This window comes from Leiobunum rupestre, chromosome 5 (assembly GCF_980474605.1).
Source record: "Leiobunum rupestre chromosome 5, qqLeiRupe1.1.hap1, whole genome shotgun sequence".
Lineage (NCBI taxonomy): Eukaryota > Metazoa > Arthropoda > Arachnida > Opiliones > Sclerosomatidae > Leiobunum > Leiobunum rupestre.
This window is the reverse complement of record NC_143388.1, coordinates 8,104,516-8,129,376: the sequence shown is the minus strand read 5'-3', so window position 1 is coordinate 8,129,376 and position 24,861 is coordinate 8,104,516. Positions and strand designations below refer to the sequence as shown.

At 34.8% G+C, this 24,861-nt stretch overlaps 1 protein-coding gene across 1 annotated transcript; it reads right to left on the bottom strand.

Annotated features, from left to right (window-relative positions):
- Positions 1 to 326: 326 nt before the first annotated feature.
- On the bottom strand, positions 327 to 23,786 carry LOC149943468 (cholinesterase 2-like). The gene is made up of 5 exons (XM_090174927.1): positions 23,671 to 23,786; positions 23,280 to 23,571; positions 1,057 to 1,477; positions 715 to 997; positions 327 to 620 (listed from the first exon to the last, which is right to left on the bottom strand). Exons 1-5 carry the CDS (start codon positions 23,781 to 23,783, stop codon positions 398 to 400), a joined length of 1,332 nt encoding a protein of 443 aa, XP_090031053.1. The 5' UTR covers positions 23,784 to 23,786; the 3' UTR covers positions 327 to 397.
- Positions 23,787 to 24,861: the final 1,075 nt, after the last annotated feature.

The following is a 24,861-nucleotide window of genomic DNA, read 5'->3' as shown; positions in this document are numbered from 1 at the left end:
GATTTCTACAAATTTAAATAAATTCTAATGTAACAAATAAATGTATTCTTTGTATACCTGTTCGTTGCAATAAGCAATTAACAAATGTAAATGTGCCCCCAACGTTCAAGCTATGCTATTGTGGTGGGGCAAGTGTACGAACTTAATTATGTATTGACTTATGTTAAAACATTTACGAAATAAGTACACAATAAAGAATAATAATAATTATTATTACTATTATCATTACCTTTTTATATACCTCATTATAAAATTTAATACACCAAGAAAATTCTGACACTTTCTATTTAAAACAATAAACGTGGTAAAATTGACCATTAGCGCGATGTAATGGGAAAAACAATTGGTACCCAAGCAACCACTGAAAACAAAAAGAGTATTGGTCAATGACATCGAATTAAAAGTAGTGGCTCGCGTATGAACAGTTTCTTTGCTTTTTAAGCTGCTTGAGTAGAGGAAAGAGTTTTTTCCAGAACAGGCAGCGTTCAGTGTCAGTTTGAGACAGTTCGTAGAAGGCTTCATTGTCGGGTTCCAAAACCAGAATGTTTTTCTCCCGCGAATCGTATTTTGGCCAGTAAATTTGAACCACGTCGTCGGAGTTTGACCCTGAGTTAGGGTCTCTACAAAATTAATTACGTATTAAGGCATTAGCGACTCCAGCTTCACTAAAGGACGCTTTACAGTAAATCTAATTAAATTTGTTGTAAGACATACCCCGTTCTTGCAAAGTTTCCCCAATACCGCCTCAGTCGCTTTCCGAATTCAAGATCTTCCTGTTCGTAACGGCCTCCATTGAGCAAGTCACTCGTGAGATATCGCAATTCCTCTCCGTGAGTGGTGCCCATCCATTTGGCGTAGTCACCACGAGGAGACAGATACGTGAAGTAGTAAGCGTACGTCTTAGGGCCCTTCAGAGTCGAGTAGCCCTCCAAGAAATCATTCCAAGGACATTTGAACGTGTAATCGGACAAAAAATCTTCGGCACTTTTCAGGTTCGCTGAAAAAAGAAGGAAAATTTTGAAATCATGCCGCTTAATCGTTAAACGAGGCGCTTACACGACGACGAGTTGAAGTGCTCCCAATCCGTGTACAGATGCTTGATGGAATCGTAGAATCTTTCGCACTGGTCGGGTAGACTCAACTCTACTACTTCAAGAAACTCTTGGTAATACGGACCTACTTTGTCGAATAGCGGTACGAAAACGAGAGGAATGATCATCGACAGGAACAGCGTCCCTTCGTTCTTGGCGACACCCGTCATGACGTCCACCTGATTCGTGATGCGAGGCGGAGATGATCCGAAGACGCTGATTGGATTTTCCACCAAAAACTTGCCATCAACAACTGGCGTGAAAACGAAAGGAAACAACCTTCTGATTGGTTCGCTCTTAATTAGTCTCTTGGCATCCATCGTGTGGAAACATCTGACCAGACCCGCGGTGCTCGACAGATGCGAACAATTCAATCTCTTTCCCATCTGAAACAAATAAGCCAGCCGGGTAATTCTTCAAAATAAAAACTCAGTCGCAAGCCAGGCTATCTACAGTCTATAAAAAAGTTGTTCAAAGTTGAACATTTACATGTGCAAAGTCACAACACACTTAGGGCACACGTATTCGATCAAAGTTGAACGCTTTAGTGGACAAATTGAAATTTTAGGTTGCGCAAATACCTTATAAAAATATTAGCTCAAATTTGAAAGAAAAATCATTCGATCTAAGATTTGTCTAATCCAAATTCCACTTTGATCCAGAACTTTTGTAATCATTATTTCAATTTTTTAATTCGCAATTCTAATTTTATTCTCGACTAAATTACCATCGAAGTAAAACCTAATTACTAATGATGTTTCAGTTTTGTGGCTCAATATACAACTAACTCTATGGGAGATCTATCCCGCCTATTTTTACCGCAAATAGACTGTTGGCACTGGTATCTTATTTTTTGTGGGGAATAAGGGGTTTTATACATGTCAAGTAAAATATAATTACAACCTTAATTTTGTTCATCAACTTGTTAGTACTTGCGTAAGTAACATAATAGATATAAGTACGACACTTTCTATTATCTCGCCGTAAATTATTTGAGAAATCTTTTTCGCCAATGACCGTATAAATCATACGTTGCTATTGACTGATAACTCTATACTAATCTTTGGAGATGCTAGCCAGTCAAGGAGTATTGAAAATCCAATCGCTATCAAAACTAAGTAAGTAACGTAGCACTTTCTAATTATTGAATCGTAACGTGAAAATGACTACAGTAAACACTTTCTTCGTTTCTGGAGGTATTTCTTTTCGAAATTGAGGAGCAAAATCATTTTCACTAGTATTTATCGCTTTCAATCTAACCTGGCAGTTACTTAGCCCACGAAGAGATAGTACAGCGAACGACCAATTTCCTGTTCAGAAACTTCATTACTCTAGCACAGATTATCATTAACCGAAATCATTCAGCGTTATCATAAGTTAATAATAAAGCTCCCTCTAAGTTAGACTCCCCCGTAACAACAGCGATTTCTCCGTAGACGTCGATGTTGATATCAGTCAGGAATAGAACAGTTTTAAACTACGAAAATTTTTAGCAAAATACCAGCTTCTTTTATAATCAAATGAAAGTGTTGTCTACCAAAATGTTGAAACACCGAGTATTTTAGTCTGCCCAAATTAAAGATTTTCTTGGTTAATGAAACCAGAACCATCGATTGAAAAATTGAAACGAAAGTCCTTCGGGTTAACGCCGCTCTAAGAGCTTTCGAAATAATAATTTTCTTACTTTTACTGGGAAAATTATGAACTGAATGATCTGACTAAGATTCCGACACAGATGGTACTTCCTCTGCGTAAAATGGCTTTCAGCGCGACTCCCAAAGTTACAAGGATTAATAACGCATAGTAGAAAACATTAGCGTATCGATATTGTTTTGCTTTTTTTGGGCATTCTAGGAAATATTACCTATGCTCATATTACAATTTGTGGGTTAAAGTATTTCAGGTGATATTTATGAATAAATTAAAAAAAAACATTGAGAGCGAGATAATAGTATATCTTAAACAACTTTAGTTTGGAAACATTTTGCTTGGAAAACCAACGGGGGGTGTAACGATAGTACATCGGCATCACGGTAGATCGCTTTCTCTCACTTCCACCATCCTTCCACCTCTTAGTAAAACGCATTATCATCAGTTGACGGGAGACACCGTTTGAATAAAGAACAAGACTATGCACACCGCTCTCTCTGATTACAATTATACCTAGACTAAGGACTAGAGTAATAAGCTTAATTAGAAATACATTAACCGAAATTATCAAAGACCGTTTTTTTTTCGGGCGGCATTTTCTTTGTGCCAGAGTAGGGCGAAATAGGGGGTATGAAAATTTCAGCCATCCTTGACCGCAATGGAAATATTTTAGAGCATCACGGATAGACTAAAAGTCAGAGTCCTGGTTATACTTTTTTCCTTTTAGGAAAATCGTGTGAACCTAGGCTTAGTGTTTAGTAGAGCCTATCTAAGAGTAGGCAGAGATGTAAAAGGTTGATAACTTAATAGATTTTTTTTAAAAACATAACAAGGCCGTTTATATCTGAAATAAAACCAGAGTATTTATTATTACTAGCATAAAAAATATAAGCAATTATGCATAAGATATACTTAAAAGTCTTAAGTTATACGAAACTCGAAGATAAAAATTTAGGCCAGCTGTTACTAAAGAAGGGACGTTCGAATAAGAATGCATTTGAAGAATTATCTGAAGGAAACCAAGCTGAAATTCAAACCCATAAACAGTGGCGTAACTAGGAACTCCGTGCCCTCCCCCCCCCCCCCCCGCGTAAAACGACTTGCGGCCCTTTTAAATAGCACAGATTTTAATCATAAACGTTTGGGGGCCCACTAGTTCTCGGGGTCTGCGGGGGCGCTATTTACGCCACTGCCCATAAATCAATGGCAGAACTGACAGTGAGTTATTTCAATGAAGCAAGAAATTTAAGGCAGCTCACGATTTCCACTACAGCCCATAACGAAGCAATGTTTCTTAAAATTTAAACATCTGGAACACTAACATATTGTAAAATCTTAGGAAAGGACCCGCATAAACTAAAACCAGATTTAAATGTTGAAGCTGAAGTAGAGTCGGTGTATAACGCTGAAGTTAATCCTATTGAAGAAACAGATTCTGCATTGTATTTACTTGGTGGCTGATGCCTGGGAGGAATGGCAAATAGGAACAAATTAACCACAGTTCAAGTTACACATTCATTTGCTAAGAGAATGTTCGACCAAAACCTACTGAAGTGTACGACCTATATTGAAATGACCGATAATGAAAAACATAGCTTACCAATTGCTATTAAAATTCGTGACAATGGTAAAATGATTTTTCCCAAACCTTCATTTCTAACATAATGGAAAATTCTTTAAAAAAATATGTTTTCATACTTTAATTTAAAAATTTTTACGTAAATAAAATGCTAGAAACCGAAAATTTCAAAAGGGCCCTGAATGGGGAAATTTTGGAATAGAAAACCTTTATAAGTAGTGGACCAGAAACATTATTCATGCGAAAATTCAAGAACTCATATCAAGTAACCTTAAGCGAGGTAAAGGAGGCCAGACCTTACGGGATCAATTATTTAGCCTAAAAGAAAAAGGAGGAAAGAAGAGTGGAAAGGGTAGTGAAATAATGAATGACATAAAGATGGGTGCAATTAAACAAGGGAAGAAAAAGGTTTCAACTTCCACCACTTTCAATATGAAATATCACAAACCTATAGTTCTTTAAACTCAGAAAATTGTGATATGATACCAAGTTCCTCAACACAAAAAAATATTCCTAATATCAATCTATTTCCGATTTCACCTAACGTTGCAATTAAAACTCGCTTAAAGTTCCGTGAAACTACTAGTCAAGTATTAAAGACAAGTTGTTAAATGAATTTTCTGATATCATAAGTGAGAAAAGACCTAGTCGAAATAAGAGAAAGAAACTAAACAATGATTTGGTTTACGAGTAATTATATAAGAGGTTATTCCTAATATTTTCCTATTGCAGATTTCACCTAACATTGTAATTAAAAAAACTTAAGTTCCTTGAAACTACTAGTGCAGTATTAAACAAAAGAAAGTGGTTAAATGGATTTTGTGATATTATAAGTGAGAAAGAACTACACTGAGAAAAATTCCTGTAGTTTTTACAGTGGTTTTTTTACAGTTTTGAATTGTAAATAACTTTTACAGTGTTTTTCTGTAAGAAACAAAAACAGGAAAATCGTTTTTACCGTAATACAATGAGCGTCTGTAAATCTTACCAATGGGACTGTTATTTTCACTAAATTGTGTAAGAATTACAGAACTTTATCTGTTATCTTTAATCCACGGTTTTATACTGTTAATATCACATAAATATTTTACAGATGGACTGTATTGTTTACTAGATAAATACTGTAAAAAATACGAGCGAAAAAATACAGCTCAATTGTTTTCTTCGTCAAAGCGTTTTTTTTCTGTAGATTTTACGGAAACATGGCCGGCACTAATTACTTATGTATATTTCTTTGACTTGTGAAATAAAATGATTTCGAACGTATTCGGAAGTTATGGCTATTTATTATAAGAGGGGCGCCACTTCCTTTTAAAATTCTTTTGGTTGCCTTAAAGAAGTACTTTTTAAAATAAATTTATTGGCACAATATATGTAATTTAAGTTTAATAAGTACTTCAGGGGGAACAAAAATGGGGGAAAGGACATGGCGGGCGAGGGGCCGATCCTTGATTATTAGGAAACCCTAGTATGATTAAATCTGATTAACATCAAATATGTACCTTTGGCAGTATAAAACTTAAAATGGTTAAATAATAATTAAATTTTTAGACATGATTATTAGGACACCCGGAAAACAGACGTTTTATAGTATACCATTCAAAAAGTATTTATCCGTAATTTTACAGTGGGAAATCGGCCAACTTTACATACAATTGCATGCAATGTTTGTTAATAAATTAAACCATGTTTGTAAAAAAATGGTATTCGTTGTTCAACCCAATTTCATTCTTGACCAATACTCGCAGTCACTGTCAGCTTACCTGTAAGTATTTGTTAAGGGTATGAGACCGTTCCCTCCCCGCGTTCACAAGTCTCAGATAACAGCAGTGGTACATTTGTAGTTTTTCAATACGTTTTGTAATTTGTAATACGAAAATACGCTTTGGTTTTTTTTATTCGTATTTAGTACGTTTTGAAAATTTATGATTTAAAAATACGTTTTGTTAGTTTTTGGCATATATTTAGTACTTTTTTAACACTTCAGTATCCCTTTAATTTAGTTTTTTTTAAATTCAAACTTCGCGCCAAATTTAAAAAAACAACGAAAATTTGTTACATATATGGCGCACTAAGCGGTAAATCGAAAAGTACGTTTTTCCAAAAAAAATACTTGGAAAGTACGTTCTGTGATTGGAGGAAGTACGTTCCCAAAAACGGCCGGAACAACACGTTTTTTTAAATATTTTATCGGTAAAACGGTAACTCCTTCGGTCGGTTGAACACGCATTGAGAAGTTCCATTCGGACGATAAAAAGTTCTAATTTAATCATGGCTGATAAAACGGTAAGTAATTTATTATTCTATTACTCCCTTTAGTTCATATGAATACGAATATAAATTATATAATCTCGAATATTACAGTTTTGATCCATGGTACTGCGTAAATTGGTTGAAAAGTTATAATAAAAAGACTGCTACTTCATGGATTTATAATTGTTTATTTTGATTAAAATGTTGGGAGCTTTCGGACCGTAGTCCTTCGTCAGCCACTAGTTTCAAGCTAATTAAAATGTTACACAATATACGTTTTACGACCGCAAAAAAAAGATAACATTACCCCTGGTGGGCAATTGTTTAACAATATAATTTTTTAATTTAAAACCTCCCCAGCCTTTAATGTTTATTGACCCTTCCTCTAAGTTTAAATTTCCCCTATCTCTAATAAAAACCGCTTCTTTAAAACACCTTTTGTACCAGTTTCCTTCTTGACATAATACTCTGGTCGAGTTCCATTCTATATCGTGGTTATTTTCTTTTTTAATGTGCATGCTTAAACCATTTTTTTCATCTTGTTTTTTTACACAATTCTTATGTTCCTGTTTTCGTTTCGATAATTGTCTCTTCGTTTGTCCTACGTATATTTTACCACAGTTACATTTGATTTCATACACCACTCCTGTTTTTTTCTCATCTTCAGTTTTGGGTTTATTTTTTATTAAATTTGTTTTTAAAGTATTTATGGTTTTACTGACTAAATTAATATTTAAAGTTTTTAATTGTCTTTGGGTTTTTTCTGTTATACCACTTATGTAGGGGAGAGAGATAATATGTTCTGGCTTATCTTTTTTTATATTATTTTTTACAATATTATCGTCAAATATTTCATTTATTAATTTCTTTGGATAGTTACTATTTATGAATTGTTCTTTTAAAATGTTTTTGTCACTAACTGGGTTATCTGATATATTTTCAATTCTACTTTTAAATGCTTTTACAATTCCAATTTTTAAATTTTTTCTATGGGAGGATTGATAATGTAAAAAACGTGGGTAGGCTTTTGATACATTTTACAGGTTATGACCTGGTTTTTGTGTTGTACCAGAACATCTAAAAACGGTAAGGCTGCGTCCTTTTCACTCTCGAAGGTAAATTGTATATTTTTATTGATGTTATTAACTATTTTTAAAAGGTCGTTCGCTTCTAATGTTTTATTTTTTATCAAGAAGATATCATCCATAAATCTTCTCCAAAATTTTGTTTGTTTTTTATGTTAGTTTTCTTTAGGATACTATTTTCTATGTATTCCATTACTAGGTTGGCTACACTGCAAATCTTTGGGACGGCTAAAGAACACCGGAAAACATCTGTGGAACACATACACAGGTGACAGATGTACTACTGGTGTTCGCTATACGTTATTTAATGTTTCCTTAACGTAGCTCAGGGGTTATTTACAAAAATACAAGTGTCTTACAGATGTTCAAAGTGTAATATAGATGTTTCTAGAACGTCTAATGAACATCGAACGTCTGAGTTGCATTGAAGCTTTTTTCACGAGCGTCTAGATTACATCTGCAAGTGTTCTTTTGAACGCATTTTATGTTTGTTTTTGAGCGTCTGGATTACATGGGCAAGTTTTAATTTTGACTTGTATTTATTTTTATATTACCGTGTATAACACGGTAAATAAGAAATCATTACGATTGTAAATTTTACTTAGCAAGTGAACAACGTCATAAAAAATTAAACACATTATATTTGAAACGTTATACGTCATATAAAATAATTCAAAGAAAAATAATTTTTATTTCGTATTTCGCGCCTTGAAAGTTAACCATCTTAGTATGTTATTTCGTATTTCGCGCCTCAAAAATTTAACGTCTTGTTATTTTATTTCGTATTTCGCGCATTTAAGATTTATCGTCTTGTTATTTTATTCGTAATTCGCACCTTGAAAGTTTACCGTCGTCTTACGGAAGGCCAACTTATAGCGTTTTCCATTGGGAACCTCCGAGTGTGATCCGGATTTGTTGAATGACGTCACTGCTCCCAATGAAATACAAAACGTTTTCGGAGCACTCTTTTGTTTCCCTCCGACTCTTGAGTTGGGGCAGCCGGGAGCACTCCGGGAGCGAGTACCTTGGTCAATGGAAGACGATCCTCCCTCTCGGAGTTGCCCCTTTTTTTCCCAATGGAATACGATTTTGATTTTGGAGCACTACGGGAGTGCTCGGAGGTTCCCAATGGAAAACGCTATTAGATCCCCTGCTACTCTAGTGCGAGTAGCAGTGGATCTAAGTAGGCTGTGTCTTACGAGAGTTTTTTTTTTCAAAAAGTAACGGCTTTGCCGTGGTACAATTGTAGACGATCTCGGCACACAAATTATCATCAAATACAAAATAGTGAGTAGAATTTTAAATTTCATTATTTTAAAGTAATAATTAAGTTAATAATGGGGGAATTTTAGTTAAGTAGATATTTGTGTTGTATTATTGTTATTAATTCCTGCGTAATTATAAAACATAAATTATCATTTGTGTTGTATATTTGGTATAAACAAATCGCCTAGGCTTAACTCAATTAACGCGTCAATTTTTAAATTATCCCGTTAATCGCGATAATTTAAAACTTTTGCAGTTAACAGTAATTAAAGTATCACCAATAATTATGATTCTGAGTGATAAATTTTTATATATTTTAGTTATCACTTTGAAGGAAAATAGCAGGTAAAAAAAACTTAGTCAACTTAATACTGTAATATATACAAATATTTCACCTAGAATCTCAATTATTGAAACTAAAATATTTAGCATAGCTATTTTATTATTACCCTAGTCAGACTTAGGGAAGGTTGTTTTAAGTTCTGATTCAAATGAATTTGAAAAAAATGCTTTTGCTTTTAAATATATTATACACGATGATGGATACCAAAATTTCAAACTCAAATATAATAAAGGTTTGCTTAATGAAATTTTTTCACTCGTTAACATATTCAGTGGGTGAACATAAGACTTATAAAGCTAATTAAAGGCAACTTCCCTTCAATTTCGATCTGAAAACACTGAAGCTTCCATCAGTCCAGTAACTTTAACATATGCAAATTTTTCATCAGGTCAATTGAACCAAAAACATTTTCTACGTTATTAGTACTTTGCACAGCTATTCTGACTTGAACCTGGTTTTTTAATGTTTGTTAATTTAGAATTGAATGGATAAATTAATCCATTTGCATATGTTAAAGTTATTGGATTGAAGGAAACTTCAGTGTTTTCAGGGGGAAATTTAAGGGAAGTTGCCTTTAAATGTAGTTGAAAATTATCTTTTTAAGTCTGTGCACTTCACCCATGGAATATGGTAGGAAGTGAAAAAATTTCATTTAGCAAGCTTTTATTAAATTTTATTTGGAAATTTTGGTATCCAGCCTGTATAATATATTTAAAAGCTCAAGCCTTTTTTCCAAATTCATAACTGAACCAATAAATATTTATCTACGTTATTAGTACTCTACACAACTATACTGACTTGCACAAGGTTTTTAAAGTGATGGTTAAATCAGAATTAAAAAAATAAATTATTTCACGTTTTATGTAAATGATATAGGGTGGATCCAAAATAAAATATTATTTAAAAGCTGAAGTAATTTTTTTTTAAATTGAACACCATCACTTAAAAACAACCTGGCCCAAGTCTGAATAGCTGTGTTGGGTAATTTTAAGGTGGTTACATATTTTCTTTGATTCAATAATTGTACTTATGGGAAAAAAAATTGCATATAATAAAGTTATCGCATTGAAAGAAGTTTCAGTGTTTTCATAGTGAAATGTAAGGGAAGTTGCTTTAAATATAGTGGAAAATTATCTTTGTTAGTGTGTGACCATTGGGTATGGTAGCAGATGAAAAATTTTATTTACTTAAGTTAATACTGTAATATATGATTTTTTTAACCCAGAATCATATTTAAGAAAGATATTTAAGCACTTCATTATTTTAAAAAGTTGGCGAAATGAAAATTATGCACCTGCTACCATATTCAATGGGTGAACACAAACTAATAATGTTTATTTTCAGCTACAATTAAAGGAAACTTTTTTATTTCACTGCGATAACTTTAATATGCAAGTTTTTTTTGCCCTAAATCTCAATTATTGAATCCAAAAATATTTAACCACTCTTTTATTACTTTACATAGTTATTCAGACTTATTTTAAAATTTAATTTATTGTTTTAACACCTCTTAAAAACCACCTTGCCCAAGTCTTGAAGTATGGGATTACATTTCTTTTATTCAATTAATGTCATTCTGGGTGAAATGTAAGAAAAGTTGCCTTTAAATATCTTCAAAAATTATCTTTCTTAGTCTGAGTAAGCCAGGTGAAAAAAAAATCCATTTAGCTCCCTTTTTAAAATTGAGTTTGAAATTTGGTTATCCATTTAAACTTTTTTACTAAAAAAATTGCAATTGCAATTGTATTTTAATCACTACCGTTGAAAGAACCTAAAATCTTAATGACTATGCTTAATGTGCATATATATGTTTTTGGTTCAATAATTGTGATTTCCAGTTATTAAAATTATTATATTGTTTAGCGGCAGTACCCTCGTAGAAGACATTGAACACTGCTGAAGAGTTTCAAATTGAAAAATATTTTGGCTGAATTTATTAAAATCAAGATTGAGAAACTGAAACAGCTGGATTTGAGTAAAGTTTCAACACGAGTATCTCCATCAATGGCAAACAGACAAGAAAGCTGAAGGTGATAATTTCAAAAAACATCAATTGTTAAATTAAATTAAAGGTCTATGTTTTTTTCTGCCTGTTACCCTTTAAATTTACTTCCCTGTCGCACAAATACCCTAGTGGTAGGCCAACGTTTTCTGCGGTTGGCCTACCACCAGGATATTTGTGCGATAGGAAAGTAAATTTAAAGGGTGACAGGAAGAAGAAAACCTAACCCTTTAAGTATTAAATAGCAGAAAATTCACGTTTATAATTTAATTTCACCGAAATACAAGTGTTAATGAACGTTGACAGATTTTATTTTATTAATTGATTTGAAATTATGAACTCTAAATAGTATAAATTGTAATATTATTTTTAGTAAAAAGAATCTTGCTGAGGTTTCTGCGCTTGTTTGTGTTTTAAAAATCATGTTTTTCAAATAAAAAAGTTCATCAATAATTTAGTTTTATCTATTTAAATTTAAAATTGCTATTCATGTAACAATTGTTTAGATCACATATGTACAATTCTCATGTAGTAACTAATATTTGGAATTAATTTTGGGTAGGCCTATAGCGACAGCATAATTTTTGTGACAACAGGATAATAAAGTTATATTGTTAAATTCCCGTAAACATAATGGGAAATTTCATGTTGGAACAACAGCAATTTAAAATTTACTGTTAATGGTACTGTATATTTCTCGTGTCTAGAACAGGTTTTTACTTGCTACGTTTACAGGAAAAAATACCTGTTATGTTACCGGAATTTTCCTGGTAATTTTCTGCCAGGTAAATTCCTGTAAATTTAAGAGGAATTTTTAAGTGTTGTATATGTTAGGGGAACTGCCTTTCTTAAACAGATGTGTTCTTCAGATGTTCAACTGAACATGTTGAGCTAGCGTTCCGCAGCTGTCAAGTGTATTGTAGATGTTACAGATGCCCGAATTTTGTGACGATCTCGTTCCACAGGTGTTGTAAAAGAGCATCTGTGAGACATCGACGAAAAACGTTTCAAGTACATCTATAGTACATGTAAAGTACACATATCCCATAATAATTACACATGATTAACACGTAAATTACACTTGATTAAACGTTCAACAGGTGTCAGGTGTTTAAATTTTGTGACGTTCCTTTGTGTTTTTTAGGTGATCTATAAACGCTTTTTAGGTGTTTCAAAGATTTGCAGTGTATTGGGGCCGACAGTGGGTTGCCCATTGCTAAACCTTTTAATTGGGTATAAAAATTATTTTCGAAGGTGAAGTAGGTTTCTTTTAAACAAATCTCTGCTAATTTTATAATGGTCTCTTTGCTCAATTTAGTTCTATTTTTTAGATTCGTATCTAATTTTAATTTAGTTTTTAAAATATTTATGGCTAGGTCAATCGGAATACTTCCATATAAATTAATGACATCCAGACTACAGAGCTCATCATCTGGATCTAATGTCTGTTCTTTTAATTGGGATACAAATTCATATGAATTTTTTAACGAATGACCTTCATTACCAATTAGGGGGGAGATTAGTTTTACAAGGTGTTTAGCGCAGGTATATGTTGGGTTGTTGATTGCTGACACTATTACTCTCATTGGGTTGTCTTTTTTATGGATTTTTATTAACCCGTATATGTGAGGAATTTTCAAAATGGGGGGAAAAAATGTATATTTTTTATCTTTTTCAATTTCTCCGTTTTTTATCGCTTTATTAATTATCTTATGAATTTTCTTATCTATTTTCTCCGTAGGGTCAGTTTTTAATTTTTTATAATCATTCGATTGAAGTAGTTCTAACATTTTATCAGTGTAATCTTTAGAATTTAGAACTACTAATTTACCTCCTTTATCCGCCTGTGCTATTTTAATTGTCTTATCGTTTTTTAGCATTTTTAACGCGGTCATTTCTGATTTCGATAAGTTTGTTACTTTTGATTTTTTTGCATAATTGTTTTTTTATTATATTCCTAAGGTCTTGTTTTGTTTCTTCATTTAATTCTAATCTCCTTAATTGTTCTTCCGTTTGTGCACTTATGTCAAGTAGGTCCATGTTGGGAACACACACTCCAAAAGACAAACTTTTCGATAGTAAAGCTAATTCCGCGTGAGAAAGTATACGGTCCGATAAATTTATTACATTCTTAGTATTTTTGTTTTCTAATCGGCCACTATTTGTAACTTTATTTATAATTAGTTTTTTAAACTTGTTTATAAGGCTGTCCTTGAATTGTTTGAATTTTACTTCCCTGAAACGTTGTAAATGGTCCAGTAGATAGTTGTAGGTTTGGTAATCAATCCTTGAATTCCATAGTTCTTCCTCCTGGTGTCCCAGTTCCTTTATCAGGTCTCGTCTTCTTTTACGGGTATCGTTAATGGTTTCTTTCAACACGGTTTTGTTTAGAGATTCCGCTTTTTTTCTGATCCGATGTAATGTTAGTTCTGCACTTTAAACCGTTTGGGGTAATGTCATTTTCTTTACAGCGATGTAAAAACGTAATTTGATTCCTCGTTTTAGCTATTTTTTCATTTAGATTCCTAATTTTATAAAACACCGACACGCTTTTCCTGTCGTAAATATAATCTCGAATATTAAAGTTTTGATCCATGGTACTGCGTAAATTGGTTGAAAAGTTATAATAAAAAGACTGCTACTTCATGGATTTATAATTGTTTATTTTGATTAAAATGTTGGGAGCTTTCGAACCGTAGTCCTTCGTCAGCCACTAGTTTCAAGCTAATTAAAATGTTACACAATATACGTTTTACGACCGCAAAAAAAAGATAACATTACCCCTGGTGGGCAATTGTTTAACAATATTATTATTTTTTTTTTAATTTTTTAAAAACATCGCGTGCCGGTATCGAAGATTTTTATACATCAAAAGCAATGATCTAAATTTACGGCTGGCTTGGATATACTACGTTAGTACATGATATAGATAACAAAAATTTAAATTTTATTATGTAAGAATAAGACCTATAGTGCCGATTAGATCAGATATTGTTTTTACATTCACCGCTAGGTAAAACCTGATATTATTTCACAAAATATACCAAATGGTCTTTAGAATTCTATACGATTTCATAGAAAGTTTTGTACGACGGGTTATAAAAGAGTGTTAAATGTTTCTAAATTTAGTTATAAAGGCATGTTGCTATAGTGGGTGAAATATTTATCCCCCTTATGAAGTGAAGACACACCCGCCTAAGTCGTTTTTGTTCCATTATCTCGAGCTTAAATGAAAAGTCCAGGATGGTTAAAAAAAATTAAGCCATGTTTAATAATTATAGGTAGGAACCTTTTTCACTTCTTTTTAGATCAAAACTAAAACTAATATTTTTTTGGTGCACAGGTGAGAGTATGAGTGCAGCTTCTCAATACCTAGTATCGATTGATAGAAAAATAATAAATGATCATATTCAACTAGGGATTGCAATTCAGCAGGGTTTTCAATCCATGTATTATGTGATGAACATAGAATATCCAAATGAAGCTGGTATCACTCTAGAGTTTATACAAAGGTGAAAAAGCTTACGTTTTTACAGTTTAATTATTTATGGAAATTTTGCAATTAAGTGTGCCCACGCTTTTAATTTTTTTTAAGGGGAGCCAATACCTTTTAAAGTAATAAGTGGGTGCAAATACCTTTTTAAATAGTGTGGGTACATGTTATATTTTGGCAAACCTCGAGTGCTACTTCTAATAATAAGCCCATGAGAAAAGGGGGACCGCCATTGAAATACACAGGCGGAAGTGAGGAAACGGATTTCCCGTCCAAATGCTGAGATGCCAGTTAAAAATGTTAATTTGCGACCCCTCACTATTCTCAATTTTCTCATGGGTCTATTGCAATTTTCGTATCACCAGAAGTATATTATACAGGGCTGCCACACTACCTGAAAAAATCAGGGAAATAGTTCTAAAAATCAGGGAATTTTAAGACCTAGGAAGAAAGGGGGTGGGGAGAAAGTCTGGAAATTTAGTTTGTTTTTAGTTTTTTATATCTGGTAATAATATTTATATACTTTATATTTTGTTCTTTAGTTAATATATTACGTAAAATGGTTTACATGGGCAGTTTAATAATATGTTTTTTTTTTGTAAATGCATCGCAAGGATCGTCCCAGAAAATCGCACAGATGTTAATACAAAAATCACATTTCTGACAAATAAAATTTTTCAGTTTGAATGGATGTGATTATAGAAATGAAAAAAAAAATGGATTTTGTAACAAAAATTTAAAAACCAAATAAAACTTTCAGTATAGTATACTCGTTGTATTTATATAAAAACAAACAATTATTAACAGAATATAAATCAGTAAAATTAAAACAGCTCAAAGCTGTGAAATGAACTATAGTTCTGAAAAAACATGTAAGAAATGCAAATAAAAACAATAAAATTTATAACTGTATCAGTAAAAACCACAGAATAACAACACAAATAAAAACAGTAAAATTGACAGTTGTTTCTGTCAAAAACACAGAATACCAACACAAATTAAAACTGTAAAATTTCAAATTGTTTCTGTCATAATCACAGAATACCAATACGATAAAGACAGTCAAATGTGCATTTGTTTCTGTAAAAAATACAGAACACCTACACAGATATAAATGGTAAAATTTACAGTTGATACTGTAAAAAATACAGAATACCAATACAAATATAAATAGTAAAATTTACAGTTGATACTATAAAAATACAGGTTTGAAAAACAGAAGCCCACCGTAAAATCTGCAGTTGATACTGTATGAAATACAGCTTTGAAAAACAGGTTTGAAAAACAGAAGCCCACCGTAAAATCTGCAGTTGATACTGTATGAAATACAGGTTTGAAAAACAGAAGCCCACCGTAAAATCTACAGAACATTTTCTGTAATTTGGAAAAACGGCACATCGGCTTATTTTACAGTACTTTTCTGAAAACTCTACTAGCAGTCTTACCAGAAAAATTTACAGACGTTTTCTGGCATCACGTGCTGCCAGAAATTTTCTGTAATTTTAGCAGAATTTTTTCTCTCAGTGTAGGCCTAGTCGAATTAATACAAACTAAATAATGCCTAATTTGTATACGATTAACTATGCTTGTTTTAGCTAAGTCGTGTTAATAGCTTGTCCTGGTTAAAGGGAGAGCTAAGTTTACCGCAAGGTATTTAACGCCGACTGAAAAAAGGACTGAACTTATCGTGATTTGGTACGTGTAGCGAGTTGGAAAATAATTAGGACGATTAAAATAAGAGAAGAACATTATTTATTAACTAATAAACCAACTACAATTACTAAAGACCAGCGCAGGTCTAAACGCTTCGTGTAAAAAAAGATTTCGCTAACTAACTCTAGTTTTCTCTGCGTGGTGCCTAATAAAAATCAGTGAAACCTCCGTCAGCACCCCCCACCCCTTGAAATTTTTCCCTCAAAACCCCCCTGAAATAAAATCCTGGATACGCCCTTGATAACGTCTGCTTATATGCTACCTCTTACTGTAGCTAAAAGAGGGCGTATGCGTAGTAAAATCGTGCAGGCCACGGTGAGAAATATCGATTTTTTTAAAACTGGACCTGTGGCCAGTTACCCTAGGTAGTTTAATTAAAAAACTGGCCACTTACCACTTTTAACCTTGCAAAATCAGGCTTTCATAATTTATGGTCAAATTACCTATTCTTGACAATATGTGCTACAGACCCGACCCGAACAAGCCTACTGAGAGATAGACTGTTTATATTTCTTTTTGCTAACTGCTAAATTCGCTTCTTCTATAATGTAGAGGAGACAGACTCCCCTAGTCACCCACCCATACACACAATTGACACAAGGCCAAGCACACCTCATAGAAGCAAAGACCAAACAATTTTAGGGATTAATATAGCATTTTTTTAATGAACTAAAATCTTGAAGGGAAAAAACTTTGAATTAATTAAGTGGTCACCAGGGCGATTGGCCTGTGATAGTGCCTTATTTCTCACACTGGTGCAGACACCCACCGGTGTTTGAAAAATTCACCCAGAAAATCAGATAGCAGACGAAGTGTCAAAGCTTCCCTATGTCTGTAATTCGCGAGAAACTGACGAAATTCAAACGCCGGTGGAGCCCTTTAAGCTTGGCCTATTTGAAAGAGTCCCAATTAATTTTATAGTGTGAACTGGGCTTTAAATTAACCTATAATATGTGGTCGACGTTCAACATTGTTAAAAGGAAAGGCACCATCAGGAGTTTCAATTGGTGCTCTAAGTGCTCAAAGAGGCTGGCCACGTTGACGCCACTCCATAGGTTTGCCCATGCAGGACCATCATGACTGTATTCTTTTTCATTAAGAAAAAGTAATCGCTACGTTCTCTGACGACCTCATGCCAAGTAAAAATTACGGATAATTTTTATAAGAGGTTCTCTCTCGAAAATTAGATTTAATAGAACTGGAGTTTCGATTCCCTCTAGACCAGATTTGTATGAAAGTTTCAAACTCACGACCAGTGAAATTATACGAAAAAATTTTAAAATAATTAGGTGCGAAATTTTTGGTGCGACATTTGGGGAGAAATTTTTATATTTTTCATTCGCCCAACTAATCGGATCGTGTAAAAACGGTACAATTATTCATAGCTTAAAATGTCTATAGAAACAGACAAAGGGAAGTTACACGCTTTTAGACATTTCAAATGAATAATTAATGTGTCCGTGGTTCTGTGGTAGAATGCTCACCTGACGTGCAGGAGGGCTCGGGTTCGAATCACGCCCGGTACTAACGCAACTAGAAAAATATTTATAATACACCCAATGACAAGTTGGCAAGCCAAAATATACCTCTCCTCGGAAGAGTTTTTAATTTTCAGTGATGCGTAACTGTATCCGTGGTTCTGCGGTAGAACGCTCACCTGTCGTGCAAAAGGGCTCGGGTTCGAATCCCGGCCGATTAAAAAATTATATTACACCCAATGACAAAAAGAGGGCGCTTTTGGAAAAACCTTTTCCCTGATTCTAAGAAACTGCGTACGCAGTGATTACCCTTTGCCCCGAAAATGCGAACGCGTTCGCAGGCCTGACAGACAGACCCACAGACAGACAGACACGGCGGTTGTATAACCCCTGCTAGGGTACAAAGTCCCCTCGGAGAGGTAAAAACATTACACCACAAATTCTACATGTGACTTTGAAGGGGCGGTTTGGAAAGCTATTTTTTACAAGTTATATTGAGTAAAAACAAGTACAACATAAATTTAAAAAACATTGTATATAATGTTTTATTTTTGGTGTGATAAAATACACTGTATTAATTAATAAAACTTTCTAGTTTCTACCTCTCAAGGTAACTTGCATGTGGCCTAGCGAAAAGTAAAGCCGGCACTATAGAAGCCTCCTAAGTTCTAACGTTGCATTGCAAGTGTATATTTTAATGTTATTGTTGAAATAACTAATAATATACCGTTTATCTTATTGGTATAATTATCTAAATAAATGTTTTACTTCTTAAACGGCTTCTATGAACTTATATATGATTAATGTAAAATTGGTCCTTACCGTTGCTCAAATAAAATAGTCCGGGTAAAGATCCAAGCACGGAAGTGGGGAAATTTGGCGGGGCGATGTGTAAGCCAAAACATTACCCATAAGCCTTTGGTAGCCGGTAGCGCGTGTAAGTGGCGCCACGTTTCGGAAATATGCGTACATTACCGTTTCATAGGGGCCAGCTAAAGCGCTAGATATTCTGGGAGTTCTTTGGCAGTCGGCTTCTAGATGGGGGAAAGAGCTCGGGAAAGAGTTCACTATAGGGGTATGGAATTTTCCCCTCCAGGCTCCATCCTTCACTGCGCGCGTAGAAAATAACGGCAACGGCAGAAGAAACACGATTAACTGCCCAAGCCTTTTCTAGTCCTATTTTTGTCATATGTGGTGTTGTAACAGTCTAAAAATTAATTTGGAAAATATAGACAAAATTATCGTACTTTCGCGTACGATAATACATTTTACATCGTACATCGTACCTGAAACGAAATTCGCGTACGTGTACGATAATTATCGTACGTCTGGCATCACTGCTCATCGATAGTTCTCAAAAACATGACCATATAAGGAGCGAAATCAGAGACTGCGATAGCAGACCGGTAGAGGTATCTTACAGGGGGTCAGACATAAAATTTCGCTACATTTACCTACTTTTAAGTAATTTTAAACAGGGCATACATAAAATAATAACAACTTATTAAGTTTTAACAAGGCATTGGTTCTGTAACTACCATATTCAAGATTTTAAATTAAATAACTACAAATTTAAAATGAATTACTGAAATTGTTTATTGTAATTTTTAAATATAACTTTCACACAATAAATGATCATGCCTCTGAAAACTATTGGTCTTGCTGGTAAATTTTTTAGTAGCTGCGTTTTCTGCTTCGATGATTAATAGAAATTGGTCGCGATGATATTTCTTTGAAGCGTTCTTTCCTTGAACATTAATCCTAATGGTTACGGCTTTTCTAACACTGACCTAAGAAGCACTTGTCATTTTTCCACGCTATGCATATTTTATTTGGGAAAACAAACTTTCGATCGAACTCCCAGTAATCTTTATAAAGGATAAAAAGTAACCAGCGCATAGTTAAAAAAAATCTTTTGATAAACCTTTAAAGCTGTAATACATAACCGGCAATAGGTCCCAAGTTTGCCAAGAAATAAATACTGTCTGTTGAGGGCTATTCAAATTTATATTTGGGTCTAATTCGAGGATTTCCCGCAACAAAATCTCAAAAAAACTATAACATGTTTCCATTGAATTGAGTACTGTAGAATTCTAATCTTCTACTCTTTTTGCTAGCAGGATCCCATACTCAAACAACTGATTACAAGCCCTCAAGTAGTTATATGTCTATTTTGCACTTTTACGCTTTTGTTCAGAGCTAGTTTGCCCTTCGTAAAATCCCTACAGTTCACTAAGAACTTCCTCTTGTTGAAGGACTTTGCTTGGTGCCATGTTTAAACGAGTCCAAGCGTCTCTTCTAATAAAGCTTTTTATCAAATGCCGAGCTACTCTCATCTGTCCATGTTTAGTTCTCTCTAGGAGTAGTAAACACACCCCTACCAGGTAGGGGTGTGTTTACTACTCCTAGGTTCTCTCCTCGTCTCTCTAATAAATATCTTCTATACATCTTTCCAGCCGAAGTATACACCATTTCGGATAAAATCTTTGGGGCCATCTTCTCTAGATGCTTAGAGCTACCCAAATAAATTTTTCATTTGATGAAAGCTTGGGTCAATTGAAAAGTCATATGACTTATCAATGATAGTTTGGGATCCAAATACACCATTGACAGCCATTGTCATTTTCAAGGTTTGCAGCTCCATCGCAAACTATTCCCATACATTTAAAATGATACATTTCAAACGCCTCAAGAGTCGTACAAAGTTGTTACTAATTTCTTTTGTCGGAATGTATTACATCCATTCCAGAGGTTAAATATCTCCATAAAAACTGCAGGATATAATGGGTACTAGGGGAAGGAGCTTTACGTGTTGAATCTTTGTTAATATCACTATCAGTCAATACTGGCCAGTCGTTTTCATCCATGGCAAATCCAACAAACTCGTGGGTCCTACTGTTCCACATTATCAATTTTTGCTACCTCGTCAAAGATAGCAATTCCAATACCATTTGGGATTCGCTCTCTCTCTCTCTTAAGTTCCTTTTCAACTTTAAAACAAACTGGCTCTTCACGCAGATATATAGTCTTCATTAATTCCAGGTTTGTGGTTAAGTTTTCGAGTTTTTTCTTTGAGTGTGGGAACACTGGGAAGGTTGAAAGTTTTGAAGCTTCTCAAAGCTTCGTAAGCTCCTGGGCTACGACTGTAAACAGCTAACGGAATCCGTAAGGTGATGGCATTCCACTCACTGATGTGAGGTGTAAAGTCGGCATTTGCCGTTGTTTTAGGCCATCGCTGCTGGGGAAGGTAGGGATGACTCATCCTCGCTCGCCGTCCACCTTCGGAATTCTCCGAAAGTGGCGACTTCTGACCCGAAGGGTTAAGAGCGGGGTAAAGTTACAGGTGACGCTTACTATTGCACCACAGTGAGTCCGCAAAGATTTCTTGGCGGGCTTTCTTCTCCAGCCAATTAGGTTGGAGACCGGTAGCGTCATCCGAGGGGCCCGCTATATAAGGGACGTCGGGACACTGGACTCTCTCTCTTGGTTACGGACTCCGACCTAACCAGTCAAATCTTTTCTATTCTCTCTTCTAGAGATATTTATTAGTTGCTTCCCATGGCTTGTAATCTTTGGTAAATATATATATATTATTATTAATAAAGAGTATTTTATAGTTTAACTCTCGTACATGGTTTAAACATAAGCCGACAATTTCCAGGCTTCACAGAGGAGATGACTGAGATTTTTCTAGTTGGGAAAAGAAATCTCTTTGGTCTGATAAGTGTTTTTGAATTGAATCCTTTTCCCAGGGTGCCTTTAGAAGCTCTTGAGTCAGCCCAGTAGTGTGTTTGAAAGTTTCTTCAAGAGCTCTATAAACTCTTTAAAGGTAACTCGGATCTGGTCGAGCGATGTTCGGCATTCAACGATGTGAACGCAAAAAAGAAACACTGATAAAAATTAAGCCCCGAAGAATGGGGATGGGATCGGGATAAATATAATAAACTAGTACCAATTTTTACCGAGAAAGCCCCAGCACCTGATAATATTTTGGAACTAATTTTTTGTGAATCTAAATCACAAATGCTTATAAAGGATGTTCTTGGAGATGAAAATGACGAGGGGTAAGACACTCAAGAACTCAGCTGTACATTTGCTATTGGAACTCTTATGAACTCCCCTGAACTCTAGAGAACTCTCAAGAACTCTCGCGAACTCTCGCGAACTCTCACGAACTCTCGTGAGCTCTCGTGAACTCTCACAAACTCTCGTGAACTCTCGAGAACTCTGCAGAGTTCGAACTCCCGGTGTACACAAAAATCCTAAGTGTCTTACCCCTCGGAAAATGATGCCCTTTTTGAAAATATGTAGATTAAATAAAGTGGTGTTGTTGTTTTTCACAAATTTAATTTCTTTTTCATATTCAATAAGCAAAATCTCGCACGAAAGTTCAAAAATTCAAAATGCCGAATCTTTCAAATGGCTGTAACTTTTGAACGGTACGTCACAGAAAGATGATTGAAGTACCGTTAGATGTAGTTGTAAAGCCACTTTCTTTTGTACATTGACTCCTACGAGTTACGGTTTAAGCGTGAAATGCGAAAAACGTTATAGGTTATTTATTGCCGTATAAAAATACACTCTTTTGGAACAGAGCGTAAATTTTCAAAATGGTGGCCATTTTGGGGGTCTCCCCCCCCCCCCCCGGAAGTGAAGGAACTTTTTTCCCTTAATAAGCACCATAAGTACCTTACAAAACCGTTGGAATTAGCTTGTTACTAATTTGTTCTAGGTCAAACCCTTACTTCCCTAGGCTATATGGCACGGACCGGGCCGAAGCGCTACTCAAATCCCAAAATATTGCCATGAAAAAAGGGATTTTCCAATTTCAGCCATAGGTTTGAGGAATCATCATATAATTTCGGCTTAATTACTTCGACATATCAGTGGGAAAAAAGTATAACACGTACCGACGGTACCGTGATCTCGCGTTATGTGTACTCCATTTTTATAATCTGTTAGGCTTATGTGTTTCACCGAATTACGATGTATCGTTTTCATATCATATATCCCCAATTGGTCCGCGTGTGTTACTATTACGCTTGTATTAAGCCATTTTGACTGATACTAAATCGCAATATTTCCATTACTTATGATTTAACGTACTTACGTATACTTGGTAAAAGTTCAAGCAACTTGAACAATCCGAAATACTATAAATTTTATTTTACGACACTAACTTTCTTTTCATTTATTACGCGGAATCCTAAAAGCAGGTAAATAAACTCCGGGATTTCAAACTTTTCAAAAGTGCAAGCGCCGCCATTGCATTGCCACCTCAATTTGCAAATAGAACTACCGCGAAAAATGAACTTCGAAAATTTACCTCAAACGCGAATTGTTTAACTTGGGCCTTTTCAAGTAATGAAAAATCCATGATCGGAGTTCCACTTTCCATGATGGCCCGCTTAAAAAGGCCCTTCGAAAGAGGAGACATCACGTGATGCCCGACGCTGACCGCTCCGGAGCTGTGTCCAAACAAGGTGACGTCATCGTGGCTGCCTCCGAACGCCCCGATGTTGTCCCGAACCCATTTCATAGCCAATAATTGGTCCATCAATCCGCAGTTTGCGTCTGTTTCTGGGTGGTCTAAGTTCATAAACCCGAGCGACGCTAGCCTATAAAAATGTAACAGGAAACAATCCGCTTAACTGGGTTTACGTACAAAAGTGCTGCAATAAATGCGCTTTTGATCAGCAAAAAATAATTGAACTAACCTGTAATTCATGGTCACAACGACGAGGTTTTCCTCTCTGGCCAAGACACTTCCGTCATGGAAAACGGCGGACGTGCCCGAAATGGCGAAACCTCCTCCGTGGATGAAGACCATCACGGTGGAGTTCGTTGGTGTCGGGTGAGGGACGAAGACGTTCAGAGTGAGGCAATCCTCGCTGAACGGAGTTCGGGGGTAAAAGTTCTTAATTCCGGGAATATCGAAATTTTTTAGTGAAATTTGGTAGCAGGAGTTCCCGTATTTTTTGGCGTTGAGAACGCCAGTCCACGGGGACGCTGGTTGCGGGTGCTTGAACCTTAAATTCCCAGTGGGACTTAGCGCGTACGGTATTCCTAAATAAGCTTCCACTTTCCTACTACCCGGTAATTCTTGAGTTACTCCTCTCACCAATCCATGGTTCGTTTTAATTACGAGTTGGTCGTATGTGTGGCTATCAGAACAATCTCCAAATGTGATAACAATGGAAATACTGTAATAGAACAGGAGTGACATGGTGACGAAGTGACGCGATGCCTAATAGTCAACGAAAAGTCACTATCTGACAAAATACCATTATAATTGAAGTACAAAAAATATGAAACATATTGGAACTTGGAGGATAAATCCTAACTAGACCTGTTGTGTCGAAGTTGTGTACGCTATTAAAAAGTCTAATGAATACGTCGATCATATTTGCATTACATTAGAGGTCGAAGTCGTTAGGCTTATGAATTGCCTAATAAAAGCCTTCCATAATCAAAGTACTCCAAAATGTACTTAATCTCTCTAATCTACTGGCAACCTTCGCCTCGGATTTAATGAAATGCCAAATATCTTTCTTTTTTGTTCTATCAAAACGTTTTTAATTTCTATTTCGTTTGAAGGAAGTACAAGCTTTTAAAAACTAGTATTTCATCCAAAATTTTTAGCTAATAACGAGTTCAGCGAAATTAAAGGTGATTTTATCTGTAACTTATTTTATAAGTAAACTGATAACAGTAAGTATGACACTAGAGTAAATGTTTTACAATGTCCTTTCTTTACAATGCCGTAAAAAAAAATATCGAAATAGTACACTCGGTAGGGACTTCATGTACTGTAACTTAATCGGCTCCGCTCGCTTGAAACGAAGGCTCAGTGAAAGGTCAAGCGCTTTCAAAGTGAAAAATAACGCTTACTTTTGGCAAAATAATGA